At 43.0% G+C, this 19537-nt stretch overlaps 2 protein-coding genes across 2 annotated transcripts; both read left to right on the forward strand.

Moving 5' to 3' along the window:
- The first annotated feature begins 157 nt into the window (after positions 1-157).
- On the forward strand, positions 158-5632 carry opn6b (opsin 6, group member b). Its single transcript, XM_041847044.2, has 6 exons — positions 158-466; positions 1001-1206; positions 1860-1959; positions 2309-2413; positions 3798-4021; positions 5118-5632. Exons 1-6 carry the CDS (start codon positions 373-375, stop codon positions 5556-5558), a joined length of 1170 nt encoding a protein of 389 aa, XP_041702978.1. The 5' UTR covers positions 158-372; the 3' UTR covers positions 5559-5632.
- A 5747-nt stretch (positions 5633-11379) lies between these two features.
- Positions 11380-19421, forward strand: coch (coagulation factor C homolog, cochlin (Limulus polyphemus)). Its single transcript, XM_041847045.2, has 12 exons — positions 11380-11478; positions 11763-11811; positions 12157-12201; positions 13114-13270; positions 13561-13694; positions 13896-13970; positions 15866-15919; positions 16005-16152; positions 16276-16379; positions 16618-16838; positions 17491-18007; positions 18281-19421. Exons 2-12 carry the CDS (start codon positions 11778-11780, stop codon positions 18451-18453), a joined length of 1662 nt encoding a protein of 553 aa, XP_041702979.2. The 5' UTR covers positions 11380-11478; positions 11763-11777; the 3' UTR covers positions 18454-19421.
- Positions 19422-19537: the final 116 nt, after the last annotated feature.

Raw genomic sequence — 19537 nt, forward strand, 5'->3', positions numbered from 1 at the left:
TATGTAGCGGAGTGTATTATTAGCTGACCTGACTTCCGTCGCTAGTGGCTAGCGTTGCATCAGACACTCTCATTAACCGGATCAAGGGATTAGGCTAATGTATGTAGGACACAACCATGCCTGTTCTATTACTGTACACCTGCCTTACATACACAGACAGGGTCATTCTATGGAGAGACTGAGAGGGTGATTCTCAACTCTGTCTCAGTTGGAATTACTACAGAGAATGCTACCATCTACCTAAGGGGTCCCTGGGACACCACTCACTTCACCTGTCCTGGATCAGAACAGACTGGGGTCTTCAGACGGGTGTGTGTGTGTGTGTGTGTGTGTGTTTGAAATGAGACCATCGTAAAAGCTTGGAGGGTGCTGATGGAGGACTCCGACATATTCCGTCCTAATGTATCTGTCTACATGGTGTCAGCCGAGGGGGAGACTGCCATTGGTGTTTACTTGTTGATACTAGGTAATTATTCTGTTTACTTTGCCAAACTGCTATAAACCCATACTGTTGATAATATAGTAGATCACTTTCACAAGATAAATACATGGTGAATGTTATGTTAGTGTTCTTGTATACGTTAGGTAGGTTACTTTCTAAATGTAATCAGTTACTAGTTGCTTGTCCAAAATTGTAATCAGTCATGTAATTTTTGGATTACCCAAACTCTGTAACGTAATCTGATGACTTTCCCGTTAAGAGGTATTAGAAGAAGACATAAAGGATCCATCAAACTCAGACTTGTTCAGGTGCCATAATGTATTTTTTCGCAAACATCCTTTATGAATTTTTAAGTAATCCAAGAAGTAATCATCTAGTTTTTCAAAGTATCTGTAATCTGATTACGATATGTTTACAGGTAACGTATCTGATTACAGTTCTTTTTTTTGTAATCAGATTACATGTAACTGATTACGTGTAATCAGTTACTCCCCAACCCTGTGGGTGACATTGTTATGATATGGTCTAAATAGGATGTTTTTTTGTTTACATTTCCAGAGTGGCTCTCCTGTCTAGGCAATGGAGTGGTGATTCTACTGTTGGTCAAGCAGAGACACAGACTTCAGCCACAAGACTTCCTCACTCTCAATCTGGCTGTGTCCGACGCTGGCGTCGCTATCTTCGGCTACTCCAGAGGGATACTAGAAGTCTTCAACGTGTTCAGGGACGACGGCCTGCTGATCAAGACCATCTGGACCTGCCAGGTACGTTGGTCGGTAGTTGTTTTACCCATATGGGCTTATAAGAAGATTTGTAATGCTAGTTGTTGTTGTTATTATTGAGTTATTATCTTAATGCCTTGAATGAGGTTCAAGAGCACTTCATAGATTTACATTGAAAGCATTTTTGACATTATCCCAGATCTTGGGAAATTCAACACAAAACTACATTAGAGCTATACAGATAAGATCAGTACAATTATAACTTAGAATTTCAGGGAGGAATCAAGAGGTGATCCTGATCTGAATAAGCTCAAGGACAACTTGTACAGTAACATATATTTTATATGGTATTGTAACTTAGCATTTTTGACTATTAAGAAATAAAGTATCAGTTTAACAGGAAATTAAAACAACTTCCCTTAGTACTGTTACCGTGGCTACCCAGGACTCCCACCACTCCACTTGACAGACGACTGGAATAAATGACAGAAAGAAAAACATGACATTCCACCAGAGAAGAGTGTGCTTTTATCCTGCATTAGTCAGTCTACCTGGCTTGTACCCTGAGAGTCTGGTTAGTGGGTGATGACACAACACAGTTTGGAAAGATTCCTTCCTCTCCCTCAGGTTGGCAGAGAGCTGCAGGCACTTCATCCTAATCTCTGTGTGTGTGTGTGTGTGTGTGTGTACGTCAGGTGGACGGCTTCCTGATCATGCTCTTTGGGCTCATCAGCATCAACACACTGACAGCCATCAGTGTCATCCGCTACATCAAAGGATGCCAGCCCAGCTATGGTATGTAGTCTATGCTGTGGCCCTGCCAAGCCTGAGGGCTGCTGGCTAGGTTGGGGCTGAAGCCTCCCCTAGTCAAGTTGCTCAGGGTAGGGCACCCTGGCTCAATGGCAGCCATTCCAAACTCATTAGTCTGCTGCTTCAGGTCAAGGCCTTACACTGTTCAGTGCTCCCTGACCGCCGGCTGGCAAGTTGGCTAGATGGCACAGATGGGACTATTAGAGAGTGAATCATAAATCTAATCTCAGTTGTCCTACTTGTTTTTTGTGAAATCACCAAATCATTTGTTTCTTCCCCATGTTTCGTCATATAATACCATCTCTGTTTAGTAACTACATGTCTTGTCTTTCAGCTCATTATATTAACCAATGTAACGTTGCCGTGGTGATTGTGGCGGTGTGGCTGTGTGCCCTCTTCTGGTCTGGAGCGCCCCTGGTGGGCTGGGGGAGTTACACAGGTAGGACCCTGTCAATGTAGTCTCTGAAATCCCAGACCTAGGGAATCAGCACTAGAACATTGGTTACATTGTGGGCCTCTCGTTCGCTTCTCTGATAAAGTAGATACACTACATGACCAAAAGTATGTGGACACCTGCTCGTGAACATCTCATTCCAAAAACATGAGCATTAATATGGAGTTGGTCCCCCCTTTGCTGCTATAACCGCCTCCACTCTTCTGGGAAGGCTTTCCACTAGATGTTGGAATATTGCTGCGGGGACTTGCTTCCATTCAGCCACAAGAGCATTAGTGAGGTTGGGCACTTATGCTGGAGATTAGGCCTGGCTCGCAGTCGGTGTTCCAATACATCCCAAAGTTGTTCGATGGGGTTGAGGTCAGGACTCTGTGCAGGCTAGTCAAGTTCTTCCACACCGATTCCGACAAACCCTTTCTGTATGGACCTCGCTTTGTGCACGGGGGCATTTTCATGCTGAAACAGGAAAGGGCCTTCCCCAAACTGTTGCCACAAAGTTGGAAGCACAGAATTGTCTAGAATGTCATTGTATGCTGTAGCATTACGATTTCCCTTCACTGGAACTAAGGGGCCTAGCCCAAACTATGAAAAAGTAGCTTTCTCGTGGCATCCACCAAACCCAGATTAGTCCGACGGACTGCCAGATGGTGAAGCGTGATTCATCACTCCAGAGAACGCGTTTGCACTGCTCCAGAGTCCAATGGCAGCAAGCTTTACACCACTCCAGCCGACACTTGGCATTGCGAATGGTGATCTTAGGCTTGTATGCGGCTGCTCGGCAATGGAAACCCATTTCATGAAGCTCCTGACGAACAGTTCCTGTGCTGATGTTGCTTCCAGAGGCAGTTTGGAACTCGGTAGTGAGTGTAGCAATTTGCAACCGAGGACAGATTATTTTTACGCGCTACGCGCCTCAGCACTCGGCAGTCCCGTTCTGCGAGCTTGTGTGGCCTTCCACTTTGTGGCTGAGCCATTGTTGCTCCTAGACGTTTCCACTTCACAATAACAGCACTTATAGTTGACCGGGGCAGCTCTAGCACGGCAGAAATTTGACGAACTGACTTGCTAGAAAGGTGGTATCCTATGACGGTGCCAAGTTACTGAGCTCTTCAGTAAGGCCATTCTACTGCCAATGTTTGTCTATGGAGATTGCATGACTGTGTGCTCAATTTTATACACCTGTCAGCAACGGGTGTGGCTGAAATAGCCAAATCTACTAATTTGAAGGGGTGTCCACATACTTTTGTATGTATAGTGTATATTTGTTGTACTATATGCACATACAAAAATATGTGGTTAAAAGGAGTTGATTGATCAATGATCATTATAACCAATCAACCTGGTCAATTCTTTGTTTTCCACCTTGCAGCTCGTAAGTATGGGATGTGTGAGATAGACTGGGTCCAGGCCAGGTTCTCTGTGTCCTACAGACTCTACGTCATCCTCATCTTCACCTTCAACTTCTTCATCCCATTTGTGGTCATATGGTTCTCCTACGTTTCCATCATCCGGGCAGTCAACAACAGCCACAAGTCCAGCAGAGGGGGAGAGGTCAGCGAGAGAGAGAAACAGATGGAGCGCAGTATAACAACAGTGAGTGAGGAAGCCCCCAGTCTACAAACAATTAGTAGCTGCAGGATTGGGTACATATTACATACTGGGGAATGCTGTGGGATTCAAAGTATAAAGTAAATCTAGCATTGTGTCTGCTGATGGTTTGCTCTTTTAGCTATACACTGCTCTTATTTCATTATCATTTTAGGTATTGGTTAGGTCAGTGTTTGTGGCTACTCATGTGTAGTGTACACTCACCGGCCAGTTTATTAGGTGGTACACCATTCACGAAAATGGATCGCTCCTACAGACACTGAGACATGTGGCCGTGGCTTGCTATATAATGCAGGCAGACAGGCATTGAGGCATTCAGTTACTGTTCGATTGAACGTTAGAATGGGCAAAACGAGTGACCTAAGCGACTTTGAGCGTGGTATAATCGTTGGTGCCAGACACGCCAGATACAGTATCTCAGAAACGGTCGCCCTCCTGGGCTTTTCACGCACGACAGTGTCTAGGGTTTCCCGAGAATGGTGCGAAAAACAAAAAACATTCAGTCAGCGGAAGTCCTGTGGGTGAAAACAGCTCGTTGATGAGAGGTCAAAGGAGAATGTCAAGAATCGTGCAAGCTAACAGGCGTACCACAAACAGGCAAATAACAGTGCAGTGGTGTGCAGAACGTCATCTCGAAACGCACAACTCGTCGGTCCTTGTCACGGATGGTCTATTGCACCAGACGACCACACCAGGTTCCACTCCAGCTAAAAACGACAAGAAGCGCCTCCAGTGGGCAAACGATCACCAACACTGGACAAATTGAGGAGTGGAAAAACATTGCTTGGTCCGATGAATCCCAGTTCCTTTTGCGCCAGAGTCAGGATTTGGCGTAAGCAACATGAGTCCATGGACCCATCCTGCCTGGTGTCAACGGTACAGGCTGGTGGCGGCGGTGTACCACCGTCCAATCTGCAGCAACTGCGTGATGCCATCGCATCAGCATGGACCAACATCCATGTCGACCATTTCTGTGCCCCGAACAATTCAGGCTGTTAAGGAGGCAAAGGGGGGTCCGACCAGGTACCTAATAAACTGTCCAGTGAGTATATATTATACCAACTCCTTCCTCCTCCCCCAGGTGTCTCTGATCCTGTGTTCATCCTTCCTGCTGGCCTGGTCTCCCTACGCAGTCATCTCCATGTGGTCTGCCTGTGGTCACCAGGTGCCTCCTCTCCACAGCATCCTGGCCAGCCTGTTCGCTAAGTCAGCCAGCTTCTACAACCCCTTCATCTACCTGGGCATGAGCTCCAAGTTCAGACAAGACTTCAGAGCCCAGTTCCACTGCCTGCGCCCCAACCCGGACCTCTCCCACAGACCCGACGAGGTGCAGATTGACCTGGACATTATGGAGGTGAATGGAGGGGTGGATGACCTGGACTCTGGGGTGGAGCTGGGTATTGACAGGGGTGTGGAGGAGAGGGGGGAGAACCAGAGGAGTCCTCTTATGCCCCCCATGATAGCCCCCGCTCCCAGTCACCGCCTGTTCCTGAGGAAGCTCAGTGACTCTGGACGCCTGTGAGATCTCTGTCTCTCTGTTTCTGTCTCTGTCTCTCTGTTTCTGTCTCTCTGTTTCTGTCTCTCTGTTTCTGTCTCTCTGTTTCTGTCTCTCTGTCTCTGTCTCTGTCTCTCTGTCTCACTGTCTCTGTTTCTGTCTCTCTGACCATGTCTCTCTCTTTCTCTCTCTCTCTCTTATAAAGTACAGGACATGTCCTACGTACTGAGCTACAGCGGAGCTCAGCTTTCACTGTTAACTGTTAACTGTTAACTGTTCACCTCCATAGACATGGGTAACTCACAGTACAGCAACCCTCTGGACTTAAAAAAAAACTTAAATCCAGAGAAGACCTTGGTTTTGATCTCACCTGAATTGTTTGGAATCACTGATATTGAAGGATTTACAGTATGTGGCAAACACTATCAATTTAGGGTCTGAATGAAATCATATCTGTTTCACTGTTTTACATGTTACTCTAAAGCTGTAAATAATGAGTTATTTTTTAAAATAAATCCTTGGTTTTGGTTTGTATGCCGTCCAAAAAATAACTTCCAATAGCTCATCAATCAATGATGACTTGACTTAATACAGTAACTCAACTCAAAAGGGGTTATATCAGGCGCTGATGTTGTACATTAATTCTCAGTCACTCACAGAGGGATTGTGTGCAGAAATAATGAGGTGGAGAAGTGAGAAAAGGCTCTGCCTTGACCTGAAGTCGCTAATCTGGGTTTTGTCCCCCCTCTGCCTTGAGGGAGCTTGGGAAACTGGGAGAATGTGAGCCGGCCCTCACATGGAGACTGGCTGGTGCACAGCTGAATCTGTGGGACCAAGAGGAGAAAGCAGAGAACAACACAGCAACCACAGAATGGAAAGATGGTACTGTTCAATTCAATACAGCTTTATTTGTCCCCATAGTGTAGTGCATCGACATACAGAAACAAGAGGAACAATCCATAGACGTGTAACATAAAAACAATAACTGTGAAAAAAGAACTGCAATAAATATAAAAGAAAAGTGTAAAGTATATATGCAAATGCAAGTAGGATTACTGTAGTACTGTGGAGTGTACTATACTGTGGCCGGGAATTAGGAAGGATATAGGATATATTGTATGAGGGGGAACTCCACTCCAAAGGCTGTGGTTTTATAAATCAGCTAGTGAGTGTGCTGAATAAATATTACCAGGTTTCACCTCAATAAAACAAAGCCACTGTAATGCAGTTGGGTTCAACAATGGAATTATAACCGAACAAGTTAACAATAGTCTCCCTTTGTAATAACAACCTGTCCCAGATAATGACAAGGTAATGGCTGCCATAAGTCCCCTTTCTCTTCTATGAGTAATTATAAACCACAACACAGTGGTTGTGTCCGAAATGGCAACCTATTCCCTATTTAGTGCATTACTTTTGACCCGGGCCCTGGTCAAAAGTAGTGCACTTTATAGGGAATAGGGTGCCATTATCGACACACCCGTGTCTTCAGAGTGAAAGTTACCTCAGGAGTCCACGGCAGCTGGAATTTCAGCAGGACTAATGACATGGGACAGGCACACAATAACCCATCAGGGGTCCCCATGACTGACCATACACAGCTACCACAGCCCTGCCAACACCACGAGCACGGTGACACAAAATAAACCAATCCCCCCCTCCAAGAAAATACCACAAAAACATCAGCTTGTTAGTGAAATCTCTTAACTTTCTGGAAGAAAGAGCATCTTTAATCTATGTTTGTTTAAATGTGAAATTCAACTTTTTAGATGATAGTTTCTCATGAATTTTACTTTGACAATGTTTAAACAGAAAAGTACAATTCATTTTTCCTCAAAGACATAGGACCATCAATGTTCAAACCTGAAAGCAGTCTGCATTCACAATTTGTACACAGGATGTTGAATTGTTTAGAATGTGCATACCAATATTAATAACAATTTGATGTGCCTTATTGCTTGTGTCTGAATATAAATGCATTTGATATTCCTTGGTCTATGGTGGCATGGTCAGAGGATGAGCCTTGAACTCTGAGTAGGTTGCTGTGTTTCTCCCATGAAGTCTCCCATTACTCTAAACACATTACAGTGGCCCATTCTGCTTGGCCCATGCTGAAACAGCTATGTCACTTCTCTTTTAGTCAGCTCCTTAGTCTCACCCTACATGGCTGAGCATGGAGTCCCAGGCCAAGTTCTCCTTGTGACCATCACCTGCTTACTTGGAAACACCCAGCCAAGCCTACACTCTCCATTAGCTTTATAGTATCATAACTCATACCATGCTGAAATGTTTGTTGGTGTTTTCAATTAGGCAGAGTAATGTACTAGAAACAAATGCACTAAAAAGTGTATATGTAGTGCTGCAGGAGTAATGAGATGTTGTCATTGGAATGTGTGGAATATGTGTCCCATTCCTCAGAGGGAACAACAACTCATTGTACACAGACACCACAGAACAGGTTTTAGATACTCACCTTCTTATGGAATCTATTTCTTTCCATCTTTTTGAATGTCATCAGTGACACTTCACCCCAGGTGATTTATGTGATCGTAGCCTTTTTAAATTTTTATTTATTTTATTTTATGTAACCTTTATTTAACTAGGCAAGTCAGTTAAGAACAAATTCTTATTTACAATGACGGCCTACACCGGCCAAACCCTGACGACGCTGGGCCAATTGTGCGCCGCCCTATGGGACCCAATCACGGCCGGTTGTGATACAGCCTGGAATCGAACCAGGGGGTCTGTAGTGACGCCTCAAGCACTGAGATGCAGTGCCTTAGACCGCTGCCGATACACTGGTGCTGTGATGGTAAAAGGCCATACTAACACCTGGACAATGGTCTGATGGCACCCTAGTGGCTTTGGCTTTATCAAGAGGAGAGGTTCAGGTTATCCCTGGTTTATCTGTCTAACGTTGATCTCACTGAGGGCTCTGCTGGGACTCTTTGTCCAAAAGAAAATATTGAGACGTTGGCACATGAGACTCTGCTCTTCTGGAGGACAGAAAGACATGAGGAGAATATCAAGCAGCTGTAAGGGTTGTCATGGTGACTGCCATTTCCTCTTCCTTTTCTTTCTGACAGTGAAAGGGATGGGGATTTTTAGAACAATGATCAACATGTGTGTCTATGGAACATGTGCAGTGCCTTAGGAAAATACTCACACCCCTTGACTTATTCCACATTTTGTTGTCTTACAAAGTGGGATTAAAATTAATTTTCATAAAAAATAAAACACTAATACATCTTGATTACATAAGTAATCCCCGAGTCAATACATTTTAGAATAACCTTTGGCAGTGATTACAGCTGTGCGTCTTTCTGGGTAAGTCTCTAAGAGCTTTCCACACCTGGATTGTGCAACATTTGCCCATTATTCTTTAAAGCTCTGTCAAATTGGTTGTTGATCATTGCTAGACACCCATTTTCGGGTCTTGCCATATATTTCCAAACAGATTTAAGTCAAAACTGTAACTAAGCCACTCAGGAACATCCACTGTCTTCTTGGTAAGCAACTCCAGTGTAGATTTGGCCTTTTGTTCAAGGTTATTGTCCTGCTGAAAGGTGAATTCATCTCCCAGTGTCTGTTGGAAAGCAGACTGAACCAGAAAAACTTTCCAGTCCTTACCGATTACAAGCATACCCATAACATTTGAGTAATTTAGCAGACGCTCTTATCCAGAGCGACTTACAGTTAGTGAGTGCATACATTTTTCATACTGGCCCCCCGTGGGAAACGAACCCACAACCCTGGCGTTGAAAACGCCATGCTCTACCAACTGAGCTACATGGGACTATAACATGATGCAGCCATCACTATGCTTGAAAATATGGAGAGTGTTACTCTGTAACGTATTGTATTAGATTTACCACAAACATAACACTTTCTAGTCAGGACAAAAAGTTAACGGCTTTGCCGCATTTTATGCAGTATTATTTTAGTGCCTTGTTACAAACAGGATGCATGTTTTGGAATATTTGTATTCTGTACAAGCTTCCCTCTTTTCCTCTGTCAATTAGATTAGTGTTATGGAGTAACTACAGTGTTGTTGATCCAGTTTTCTCCTATCACAGCCATTCAACTCTGTAACTGTTTTAAAGTCACCATTGGCCTCATGGTAAAATCCCTGAGCGGTTTCCTTCGTCTCCAGCAACTGAGTTAGGAAGGATGCCTGTATTTTTGTAGTGACTTGGTGTATTGATACACCATCCAAAGTGTAATTAATAACTTCACCATGCTCAAAGGGATATTCAATGTCTGCTTTTTTTTAATATTCCCATCTACCCATAGGTGCCCTTCTTTGCTAGGCATTAAAAAACCTTCCTGGTCTTTGTGGTTGAATCTGTGTTTGAAATTCACTGCTCGACTGAGGGACCTTACAGATAATTGTATGTGTGGGGTACAGAGATGAGGTAGTCATTCAAAAATCTTGTTAAACACTATTATTGCACACAGAAAGAGTCCATACAACTTATTAGTGAGTGCATACATTTTTCATACTGGCCCCCCGTGGGAAACAAACCCACAACCCTGGCGTTGCAAGCGCCATGCTCTACCAACTGAGCTACAGGGGACTATAGCTTATGTGACTTGTTAAGCACATTTTTACTCCTTAACCTATTTAGGCTTGCAATAACAAAGGGGTTGAATACTTATTGACTCAAGACATTTCAGCTTTACATTTTTTATTAATTTCAAAAATTTTCTACAAACACAATTCCACTTTGGCATCATGGGGTATAGGCCAGTGACGAAATATCTCAATTGAATCCATTTCAAATTCAGGTTGTAACACAACGTGGTCACCAAAGCACAGATTGCAGTGTGTATAGTCTTTATGCCAATTAGCAGATACTTTTATCCAAAGCAACTTACAGTATTGAATGCAGATGTTTTAGTACGTGTGATCCCAGCAGGAATCAAACCCACAACCTTGGCATCGCTAGCGCCACGCTTTTATCAACTGAGCCACATAGTAGCACTTAATCTGGACCTCCCAGATGGCAGGATGCTACTGTGTAAAACCCCCATATTAAATACATATTTGGCAGTCTGGAATAACCTCAAAAGGTATTTTCATCTGATGAGACTTAAATTAAACATCTGTCAAAGATCACTAAAAGGGATGGTTATGAAAAAGTAATTTAAAAAGTGTCAGTCCACTTTGCAGTGAAGAGAGAAAAGAGTGCGGAATGTTCTATAACAGTTATTCAAGATGATATCAGATCAGCAAAAAATATATTAAGTATCTTGTTTATTTTGTTATATAATATGTCCTCTTGGTTACTAAAAAGCATTTGGAGAAGGTATTATTGTGTCCTCAAACTGCAACTGAAATGCTTTTGATTTGTTGAGATAGAGTTACCATTCAATAGAAATGTATGACCTTTATTGGAATGGTTGCGTTTATAGTAATCATGTGGTTTGATTGCTGTGTGTGGAGAACCTATTCTTGCACTGGTTACTAAAACCATGATCAATCACAACAATCCTCACATGCAGTATTTGTCTGGTAAAATATGATTACCTACTGAACAGTCTTCTACTGTGTGTTTTCTTATATGTTTAATTACTTATAGATTACTTAATCTACCCTATATTCTAACAACCAGGTACCTGAAATCATAACATCCACCTCACTTTATTTGACTAATATTTAATTTCTGGTTAATTTTGAGGCCACCTTATTGTCCTGGCTGCTTGGTTCAGATGTCCCTTCTCAGGTTGAACACAGGTCTCTAGTAGACCCCGCCTCCTCTGATGTCACAGGGAGATGACTGGGAAGTTTGAGGACATTATTTAAGGAGCCAGCTCTCTCTGGAGGCTCAGATGTGATCCAGGAATATTACAAACTTCCAAGGAATAGCACCTTTTTCCTTTCCCCTGCAAGAATTTGGCATTTGGAATCTTAGATCTCAAGGAAACCGTATTCTACAAATTGTCTGTAAGGTGGATTTTTTTTTGTTTGTTAAATCCCATAGAGACAGAGATGCTCTGTTGTGTTGAACGCATGACTGAACATCGTCCAAGCTGCAGATATCTAACAGTCTAAACAAGAGTGGTGTACTTCTCTATGAATTGATTACCAAAAACTATAAACCTGTTTTATTGCATTGTTAGTTATGTGCTTTTTTCTTATGCATTTCGTCTTATAAATTACTATTAATTGTATGTCTCCAATTATTGAAGAAATGTAAAATGTTTTCCTGCTTGCTTATTTCATTGTAGGTGTTTGGGTCCATCATGCCAATTTTGTTTGCTGTTCTACACCTGTTAGGTAAGCACTGGTTGATGCAATTGACACACTGAATGTACTTGTGCCACATCATCTACCTTGTATGAGTTATCTAGGAAATACTTTTTTTCGGTTTCACTCACATTTAAAAACTGTCATATCTGATCAAAAAGGCATTGTAGAGTTTTGTGTCATAATGATGGAAATTAGCTCTGTGCAAAAAGAAATAATATGTGCACAAATAATATGTGAAATCTTTATGTGTAAAGAAATATAATTATGTCATATGTAACTAAGATTTCATTAATGCATATTTGACACAATATTATTGAGTGAACTTTGACATTATTGAAAAGCTTCAATGATCACTTTGTTTAATTCCCACAGGTATTCTGTCTCTGACATTCAGAGCGTTTGGATCTGAATCAAGTGGTTAGTGGTTTTGTTCTCTTTGAATTTCATAAACACTTTGCTGTTATTTCTCTGTCAATATTAGGCAGATGAGATACCGTAGATTTGATACTACTAGTATTCTGGGAATTAACAATGTGTTCACTAATGTTTCTCATATTAATTTGATCCAGTGTAGTCCCACAGGGAGACAGTTGGGAACTGCACAGCTCAGCAAGATAGTAGAATATTTAGATATGTGAGAATCTATTGATGAACAGTAGCTGCTGTATGTGGAGAGAAAAAATATATTTGATCGTGTCGTATCAGTGGATTTATTTATTTTGTTAACCAGCCAGTTTTACTTTGAAGACTTTTAGTTTTACTTGGAAGACTCCCAAACAAAATATGATAGTTATTTCATTAAGGCAGAGGTGTTAGGATGTTATAGTTGAGAGCCACTGCTCTAGCTCTGTGGCCTTTGGCTCAGAGACATGTTCTATGGTAAGCCCATTCTCTGTTTGACTTGGATGACAGCAATTCCTCAAAAGCAAAAGGTGATGTTTATTATTTTTCTTCAAAATGTAATTAACATAGAGATGTGACTGAGGACAGCTTGTCTTCAGAGTTGTTCTTTATTATAGCCTGTAGGCTTTGGTATTGAGTTGTGGCTCTGAGGAAGAGAAAGCCATACCAAACTAATAGTAATAGGGTACCTGATAGAAAACAGATCTCTCTCTCTCTCTCTCTCTCTCTCTCTCTCTCTCTCTCTCTCTCTCTCTCTCTCTCTCTCTCTCTCTCTCTCTCTCTCTCTCTCTCTCTCTCTCTCTCTCTCTCTCTCTCTCTCTCTCTCTCTCTCTCTCTCTCTCTCTCTCTCTCTCTCTCTCTCTCTCTCTCTCTCTCTCTCTCTCTCTCTCTCTCTCTCTCTCTCTCTCTCTCTCTCTGTTGTCTCAGTTGCCACTCCCATCACCTGTACGACCCGTGGGGCAGACCTGACGGAGGAGAGGCAGGTGGTCCTCTGCCCGCCTAACTGTACCCTCTGGAGGGTGTCTGTGTTCGGTTCTGGGGTGTACGCCGCCGTGTCCAGTGTGTGTGGAGCAGCCGTGCACCAGTAAGGCTGGAGCAGTTCAATAGCAGTGCTAAGACTAAGAGGCTTTGTGTAGGCCAGGAGAGGGATAATGTTTGGCTAATGCACATGCTATAGAGTTTCACCTCTATGACCTTCTTTTCTTTCTCAAAGAGTATTGATGTATAATAGAGAGAGACGTTCATATTCAAGAAGTCTGTATAACTTCTACAGTATCTGCATTTTTCATCTATCTTCCCTTCCCTCAACGTTTGCAGTGACTGACCGCTTACTGCTTATTTACATTTTTAACTGTATTTTACCACTTTTCTCAGGGGGGTGATAAGGTCCTCGGGGGGACCAGTGAAGGTCCACAAACTGCAAGGCAGACAGAACTACCTCGGCTCCTACTCCCATGGAGTCCAATCTCAGGCCCTGTCCAGGTGGACCGCATCATTCACTGTGGCCCGTAGGTGGCGCCAAATACCAAACATGTTTAATATTGTACATTCCACAGAGGAAAATGTGACTCAAAGAAGGCTGAGTAGGCATGAAGAATGACTCGAATTGTATTTAATGACATTCAATGTTGATGTTTTGAACGATTTACAATGAAGTGATTTTTCATTAATGACAAGTTTTGATAAAACATATGACTCTTTGTTGTCAGAATCTGCTCATGTGCCCCAGGAGGTGTCCTCCCAGATAGCCACAACTGCCCTCCCTGCATCAGGACCAGGACCAGGTAAAATTCTAACTATGTACAGTCGTGGTCAAAAGTTTTGAGAATGACACAAGTATTGGTCTCCACAAAGTTTGCTGCCTCAGTGTTGATGATGGCAATTTGCATATACTCCAGAATGTCATGAAGAGTGATCAGATGAATTGCAATTAATTGCAAAGTCCCTCTTTGCCATGAAAATGAACTTAATCCCCCAAAAAACATTTCCACTGCATTTCAGCCCTGCCACAAAAGGACCAGCTGCCATCATGTCAGTGATTGTCTCGTTAACACAGGTGAGAGTGTTGACGAGGACAAGGCTGGAGATCACTCTGTCATGCTGATTGAGTCAGAATAACAGACTGGAAGCTTTAACAGGAGGGTGGTGCTTGAAATCATTGTTCTTCCTCTGTCAACCATGGTTACCTGCAAGGAAAACACGTGCCATCATCATTGCTTTGCACAAAAAGGGCTTCACAGGCAAGGATATTGCTGCTAGTAAGATTGCACCTAAATCAACCATTTATCGGATCATCAAGAACTTCAAGGAGAGAGGTTCAATTGTTGTGAAGAAGGCGTCTGGGCACCCAAGAAAGTCCAGCAAGCGCCAGGACCGTCTCCTAAAGTTGATTCAGCTGCGGGATCAGGGCACCACCAGTGCAGAGCTTGCTCAGGAATGGCAGCAGGCAGGTGTGAGTGCATTTGCACGCACAGTGAGGCGAAGACTTTTGGAGGATGGCCTGGTGTCAAGAAGGGCAGCAAAAAAGCCACTTCTCTCCAGGAAAAACATCAGGGACAGACTGATATTCTGCAAAAGGTACAGGGATTGGACTGCTGAGGACTGGGGTAGAGTCATTTTCTCTGATGAATCCCCTTTCCGATTGTTTGGGCCATCCGGAAAACACCTTGTCCGGAGAAGGCAAGGTGAGCAGTACCATCAGTCCTGTGTCATGCCAACAGTAAAGCATCCTGAGACCATTCATGTGTGGGGTTGCTTCTCAGCCAAGGGAGTGGGCTCACTCACAATTTTGCCTAAGAACACATCCATGAATAAAGAATGGTGCCAACACATCCTCCGAGAGCAACTTCTCCCAACCATCCAAGAACAGTTTGGTGACGACCAATGCCTTTTCCAGCATGATGGAGCACCTTGCCATAAGGCAAAAGTGATAACTAAGTGGCTCGGGGAACAAAACATCGACATTTTGGGTCCATGGCCAGGAAACTCCCCAGACCTTAATCCCATTGAGAACTTGTGGTCGATCCTCAAGAGGCAGGTGGACAAACAAAAACCCACAACTTCTGACAAACTCCAAGCATTGATTATGCAAGAATGGGCTTCCATCAGTCAGGATGTGGCCCAGAAGTTAATTGACAGCATGCCAGGGCGGATTGCAAAGGTCTTGAAAAAGAAGGGTCAACACTGCAAATATTGACTCTTTGCATTAACTGAATGTCATTGTCAATGAAAGCCTTTGACACTTATGGAATACTTGTAATTATACTTCAGTGTACCATAGTAACATCTGACATAGATCTAAGAACACTGAAGCAGCAAACTTTGTGGAGACCAATACTTGTGTCATTCTCAAAACTTTTGACCACGACTGTAGATTAAACTACACATAATGGTCACCAATACTGCATGGGATACGCCTTATATTTTATGGCGACATCCTCTCTTGGTCGTCATACCTTACTAGAAGTAGAATTTCAGTGCGAACTATGTATCCAAAAGTACAATTACTTTATAATATCTTCATTACTAAATGGTTCTGTTTTTAGACCCTCCAGAGCTATCATACTCCACAGAGATACCTGTCTTCATGATTTACATTACAGATAAGGATATTTTATTATTTTAACTCTTAACATGTATGAGCACCACATGCAGTAACCAGAGCCTGTCTGTCTTGCAGTGAAGAAAACATTAAAGAAGCCAGTGAAGAAAATAACTACAGGAGGAAATAGAGGTATGCTTGTGTCATGTTTTGCTTTGATACTGTAGAACATTTTATTTTGCTTCAAGAATGCCCATGTCTCACTCTCTCATTCCAGACTGCCAGATGGAGATAGCCCTGCTGCTGGATAGCAGCAACAACATTGGGCAGCGTCGCTTCAACCTTCAGAAGAACTTCATCAGCAAGTTAGCGGTGATGCTAAGGATTGGACCGAATGGACCACATCTTGGTGTGGTGCAAGCTAGGTGAGTCAGTTCATTTGGTGTTCAATTAGTACATTTTCAAATTAGGTGTTATCATTTAGCCACTAACCCCATAGCAAAACAGTACAGTATTACATGTAGCTAACAAAGTGCTCGTCTTTCCAGTGACACCCCTCGGACAGAATTCCACCTGACTAACTACACTCAACCCAAAGATGTGGTGTTTGCCATCAAAGAGATAGCCTACCTGGGAGGCAACACTAACACAGGTTCTTTCTGACTTTTATTGCTGGTATACATATTGTACCACATGATGGATCTGCATATTATACAACCAGTATACAATACTATTTCCCATTCAAATGAGAAATGGATTTGGGAGGAATATATACACTGGAATACAATACATATCACCAGCTAATTCTTCACATTTGTCAAATGTTGTGGGGATTCCCAATAAACCTAATCTGAGACCATGCTGTCTGTCTGCCTGTCCGGTCCCCACAGGTAAGGCCATCATGCACACGGTGGAGTCCTTCTTCCAGACAGGGGTGAGGAGAGGTCACCCCAGGGTCATAGTGGTGTTTATAGACGGCTGGCCCTCAGACCACCTGGAAGATGCGGCCGTGCTGGCCAGAGAGTCTGGTATCAACTTGTTCCTGGTGCCAGTGGCCAAGCCTGCCCTGGAGGAGCTAGGCATGGTCAGAGACAAGGACTACATGAAGAAGGTGAGCAGGGAGCCAAGAGTCACGTGACTGTGGTACTCTGTCCTATTGGCTGTATCCCGCTCTACTTTAGTGGTTTGAATGAGAATGGGTCATTTATGAACAGTTTGAAAAATATGATGTTCTGGCCCTACCCATAGCTGTTAGCAGATTTTGCTGGGCACCACATACTGTAATGCAAAGATCAATTCGCCAGCCTATTGTCACGCCCTGACTCAGGGGACGTTGATTTGTTGAGTCAGGGTGTGTATATTCCGTGTTATGTTGTGTTTTTCTATGTTTAGTTCTAGATCGTTTAGATCTATGTTGGCCAGGGTGGTTCCCAATCAGAGGCAGCTGTAGCTCGTTGTCTCTGATTGGGGACCATACTTAGGCAGCCTGTTGGCACCAGTTAGTTTGTGGGATCTTGTTCTGTATAGGTTTGTTTTGTGTAACCTTAAGACTTCACGTATCGTTTGTTTGTTGTTTTGTCGTGTTCAGTACTTAAATAAATATGTACGCTTATCACGCTGCGCCTTGGTTCGACCAGTCATTAAACGATCGTGACACCTATATCATTGTGATCTCATCACTTACAGTATCTAGCCATACCTGTTGTTTCTAATCTACATGATGATATGTCACTGACTGACTGTGTTTGTGTGTGCCATGCCAGGCAGTATGCAAGGACAACGGCTTCTTCACCTACGCCATACCCAGTTGGTTCGGCACCACCAAGCATGTGAAGCCCCTGGCCCAGAAGCTGTGCTCGGTGGACCAGCTCCTCTGCTCCAAAACCTGCTACAACTCTGTCAACCTGGGCTTCCTCATTGACGGCTCCAGCAGCGTCGGGGAGGCGAACTTCCGTCTGGTCTTGGACTTCATCATCTCCGTGGCCCGTAGCTTCGACATCTCAGACATAGGGTCACGTGTTGGGGCAGTCCAGTTCACCTACGACCAGAGGATGGAGTTTAACCTGTATGACTACCCAGTGAAGGATGAAGCCCTCAGGGCCCTGCAGGGGATCCCTTACATGAGCGGGGGCACGGCCACGGGAGACGCCATTGCCTACGCTACCCAGAACCTGTTCCAGGCCCGCAAGGCTGGCCCTGGGAGGAACTTCCTCATAGTGGTCACTGACGGACAGTCCTACGATGACGTCAGAGGGCCGGCCTTGGCCGCCCAGAAGGAAGGTGTGGATTCCTTTTTGGCAAAAGTATGACCATGTGTCGAGCTAGCATGTAGAACAAGATCAAAATATGTTTGTATGACATAAAAAAACAGCTGAGCTGAAATGTTTTGTCACATCGAGTGCCATTAGTATGGAGAAATAGGGTTTAGTGACACTGACAGCAGATAAGATAATCACACTGACCTAAAATATTTCTTAGATGATGCTCTTCCTGTTCCTAGTTCGATCACACTACACCACTCATTTGATCTCATCTCTCCCCCCTCTTCTACAGGAATCACCATCTACTCTGTGGGGGTGGCCTGGGCTCCACTGGACGACCTGAAAACCATGGCATCAGAGCCCAAGGATAGCCACACATTCTTCACCAGGGAGTTCACTGGCCTGCAGCAGTTCCAGCAGCCCCTTGTAAGGGGCATCTGCAGGGACTTCACTGAGGTCAACTAGGGAGAGGTAGCAGAGAGCAGCTGTTTGGGCTCGCTGGAAACACCAGCCAGACAGGAAACATCTAGATGGCACTTTATTTTACAGTACAGAAATTACTAGGTATTTACTGAGAAATAAAATGGTAACTATATAGAAATAACCAATAAATTACTTGATTGTTTCTTTGGGATTCATTCAATCAAGTGCCACTAGGCACCCGGTGGTTGTAAATTGTGTTGAATTCAAAGTAACTACCAGTTTTACCAAATTATTTTCTATTAAATACCAGTGGAAACAAACAGTACTGTAAAAAATAAAGTGCTAGCCACTGTTCAACACATCCAGAGTACAGCAGAAGCTAACAGGGCAATAGCATTGTAGGTTCACATGAGTTCTCAGAAAACTATCATATATCATCGTTTGATATTACCTTAGACTCTGATGGTAACTGATATCACTACCATTATTCATTCATAAGTTCTCAAGATGTGACTATTTTGGAAAGTTGCACTATTCATGCTTTATCCAATGTGTATCGTAACTATACTGAAATTCTGATGTATATTAAGGTTCATGTCGTTTTCTATGTATTTCTTGAACAATCCAAAGCAGCCAAACCAAAAGTATAGGAACATGATAAATATGTACCTATAGATCGGTCAGTGATGAGCAAGATTTTCCTTCTCTTTCACCCTCGTCAACAATACACTTATCACTTCTCTGCTTGATATGGCTTGTAGTCATATGTATGATGTTAGCTGAAGGTAAGGGATGATATTTAGGGAATAAAGTACCATTAATTCTTTCCTAAGCCACAACTGCTGATGCTAAGCTTCTATGTACCTACGACAGAATGCTTTCCCAAAGCCTGTTTCTTTTGTATACTGTACACCATACTTACAGTACATTTGCATGTTGACCTGTACTTTATAAATATGATTCTATATTTATTACCTTTATTTTTTCTTTCAATAAAGAAAAGAATAGTGTATTTTATGTTGTTTTACAACTTTTCAATTGATTTTTGTTTATCATGCAAACAATTTACCCAACAAAACAATGTTACATGCAGACTCGGCATGCATTAAACACAACAGACTTTATG

This window comes from Coregonus clupeaformis, chromosome 25 (genome assembly GCF_020615455.1).
Source record: "Coregonus clupeaformis isolate EN_2021a chromosome 25, ASM2061545v1, whole genome shotgun sequence".
Classification (NCBI taxonomy): Eukaryota; Metazoa; Chordata; class Actinopteri; order Salmoniformes; family Salmonidae; genus Coregonus; species Coregonus clupeaformis.

Bases quoted from the DNA above. Each gene is read 5' to 3' on its own strand.
- opn6b (XM_041847044.2), top strand. From the start codon at position 373: ATGGAGGACTCCGACATATTCCGTCCTAATGTATCTGTCTACATGGTG. The intron at 1,207-1,859 runs GTACGTTGGTCG...TGTGTACGTCAG, and splicing joins AGACCATCTGGACCTGCCAG to GTGGACGGCTTCCTGATCAT. The intron at 2,414-3,797 runs GTAGGACCCTGT...TCCACCTTGCAG, and splicing joins GGGCTGGGGGAGTTACACAG to CTCGTAAGTATGGGATGTGT.
- coch (XM_041847045.2), top strand. From the start codon at position 11,778: ATGCCAATTTTGTTTGCTGTTCTACACCTGTTAG. The intron at 12,202-13,113 runs GTTAGTGGTTTT...CTGTTGTCTCAG, and splicing joins GTTTGGATCTGAATCAAGTG to TTGCCACTCCCATCACCTGT. The intron at 13,695-13,895 runs GTAGGTGGCGCC...CTTTGTTGTCAG, and splicing joins CGCATCATTCACTGTGGCCC to AATCTGCTCATGTGCCCCAG.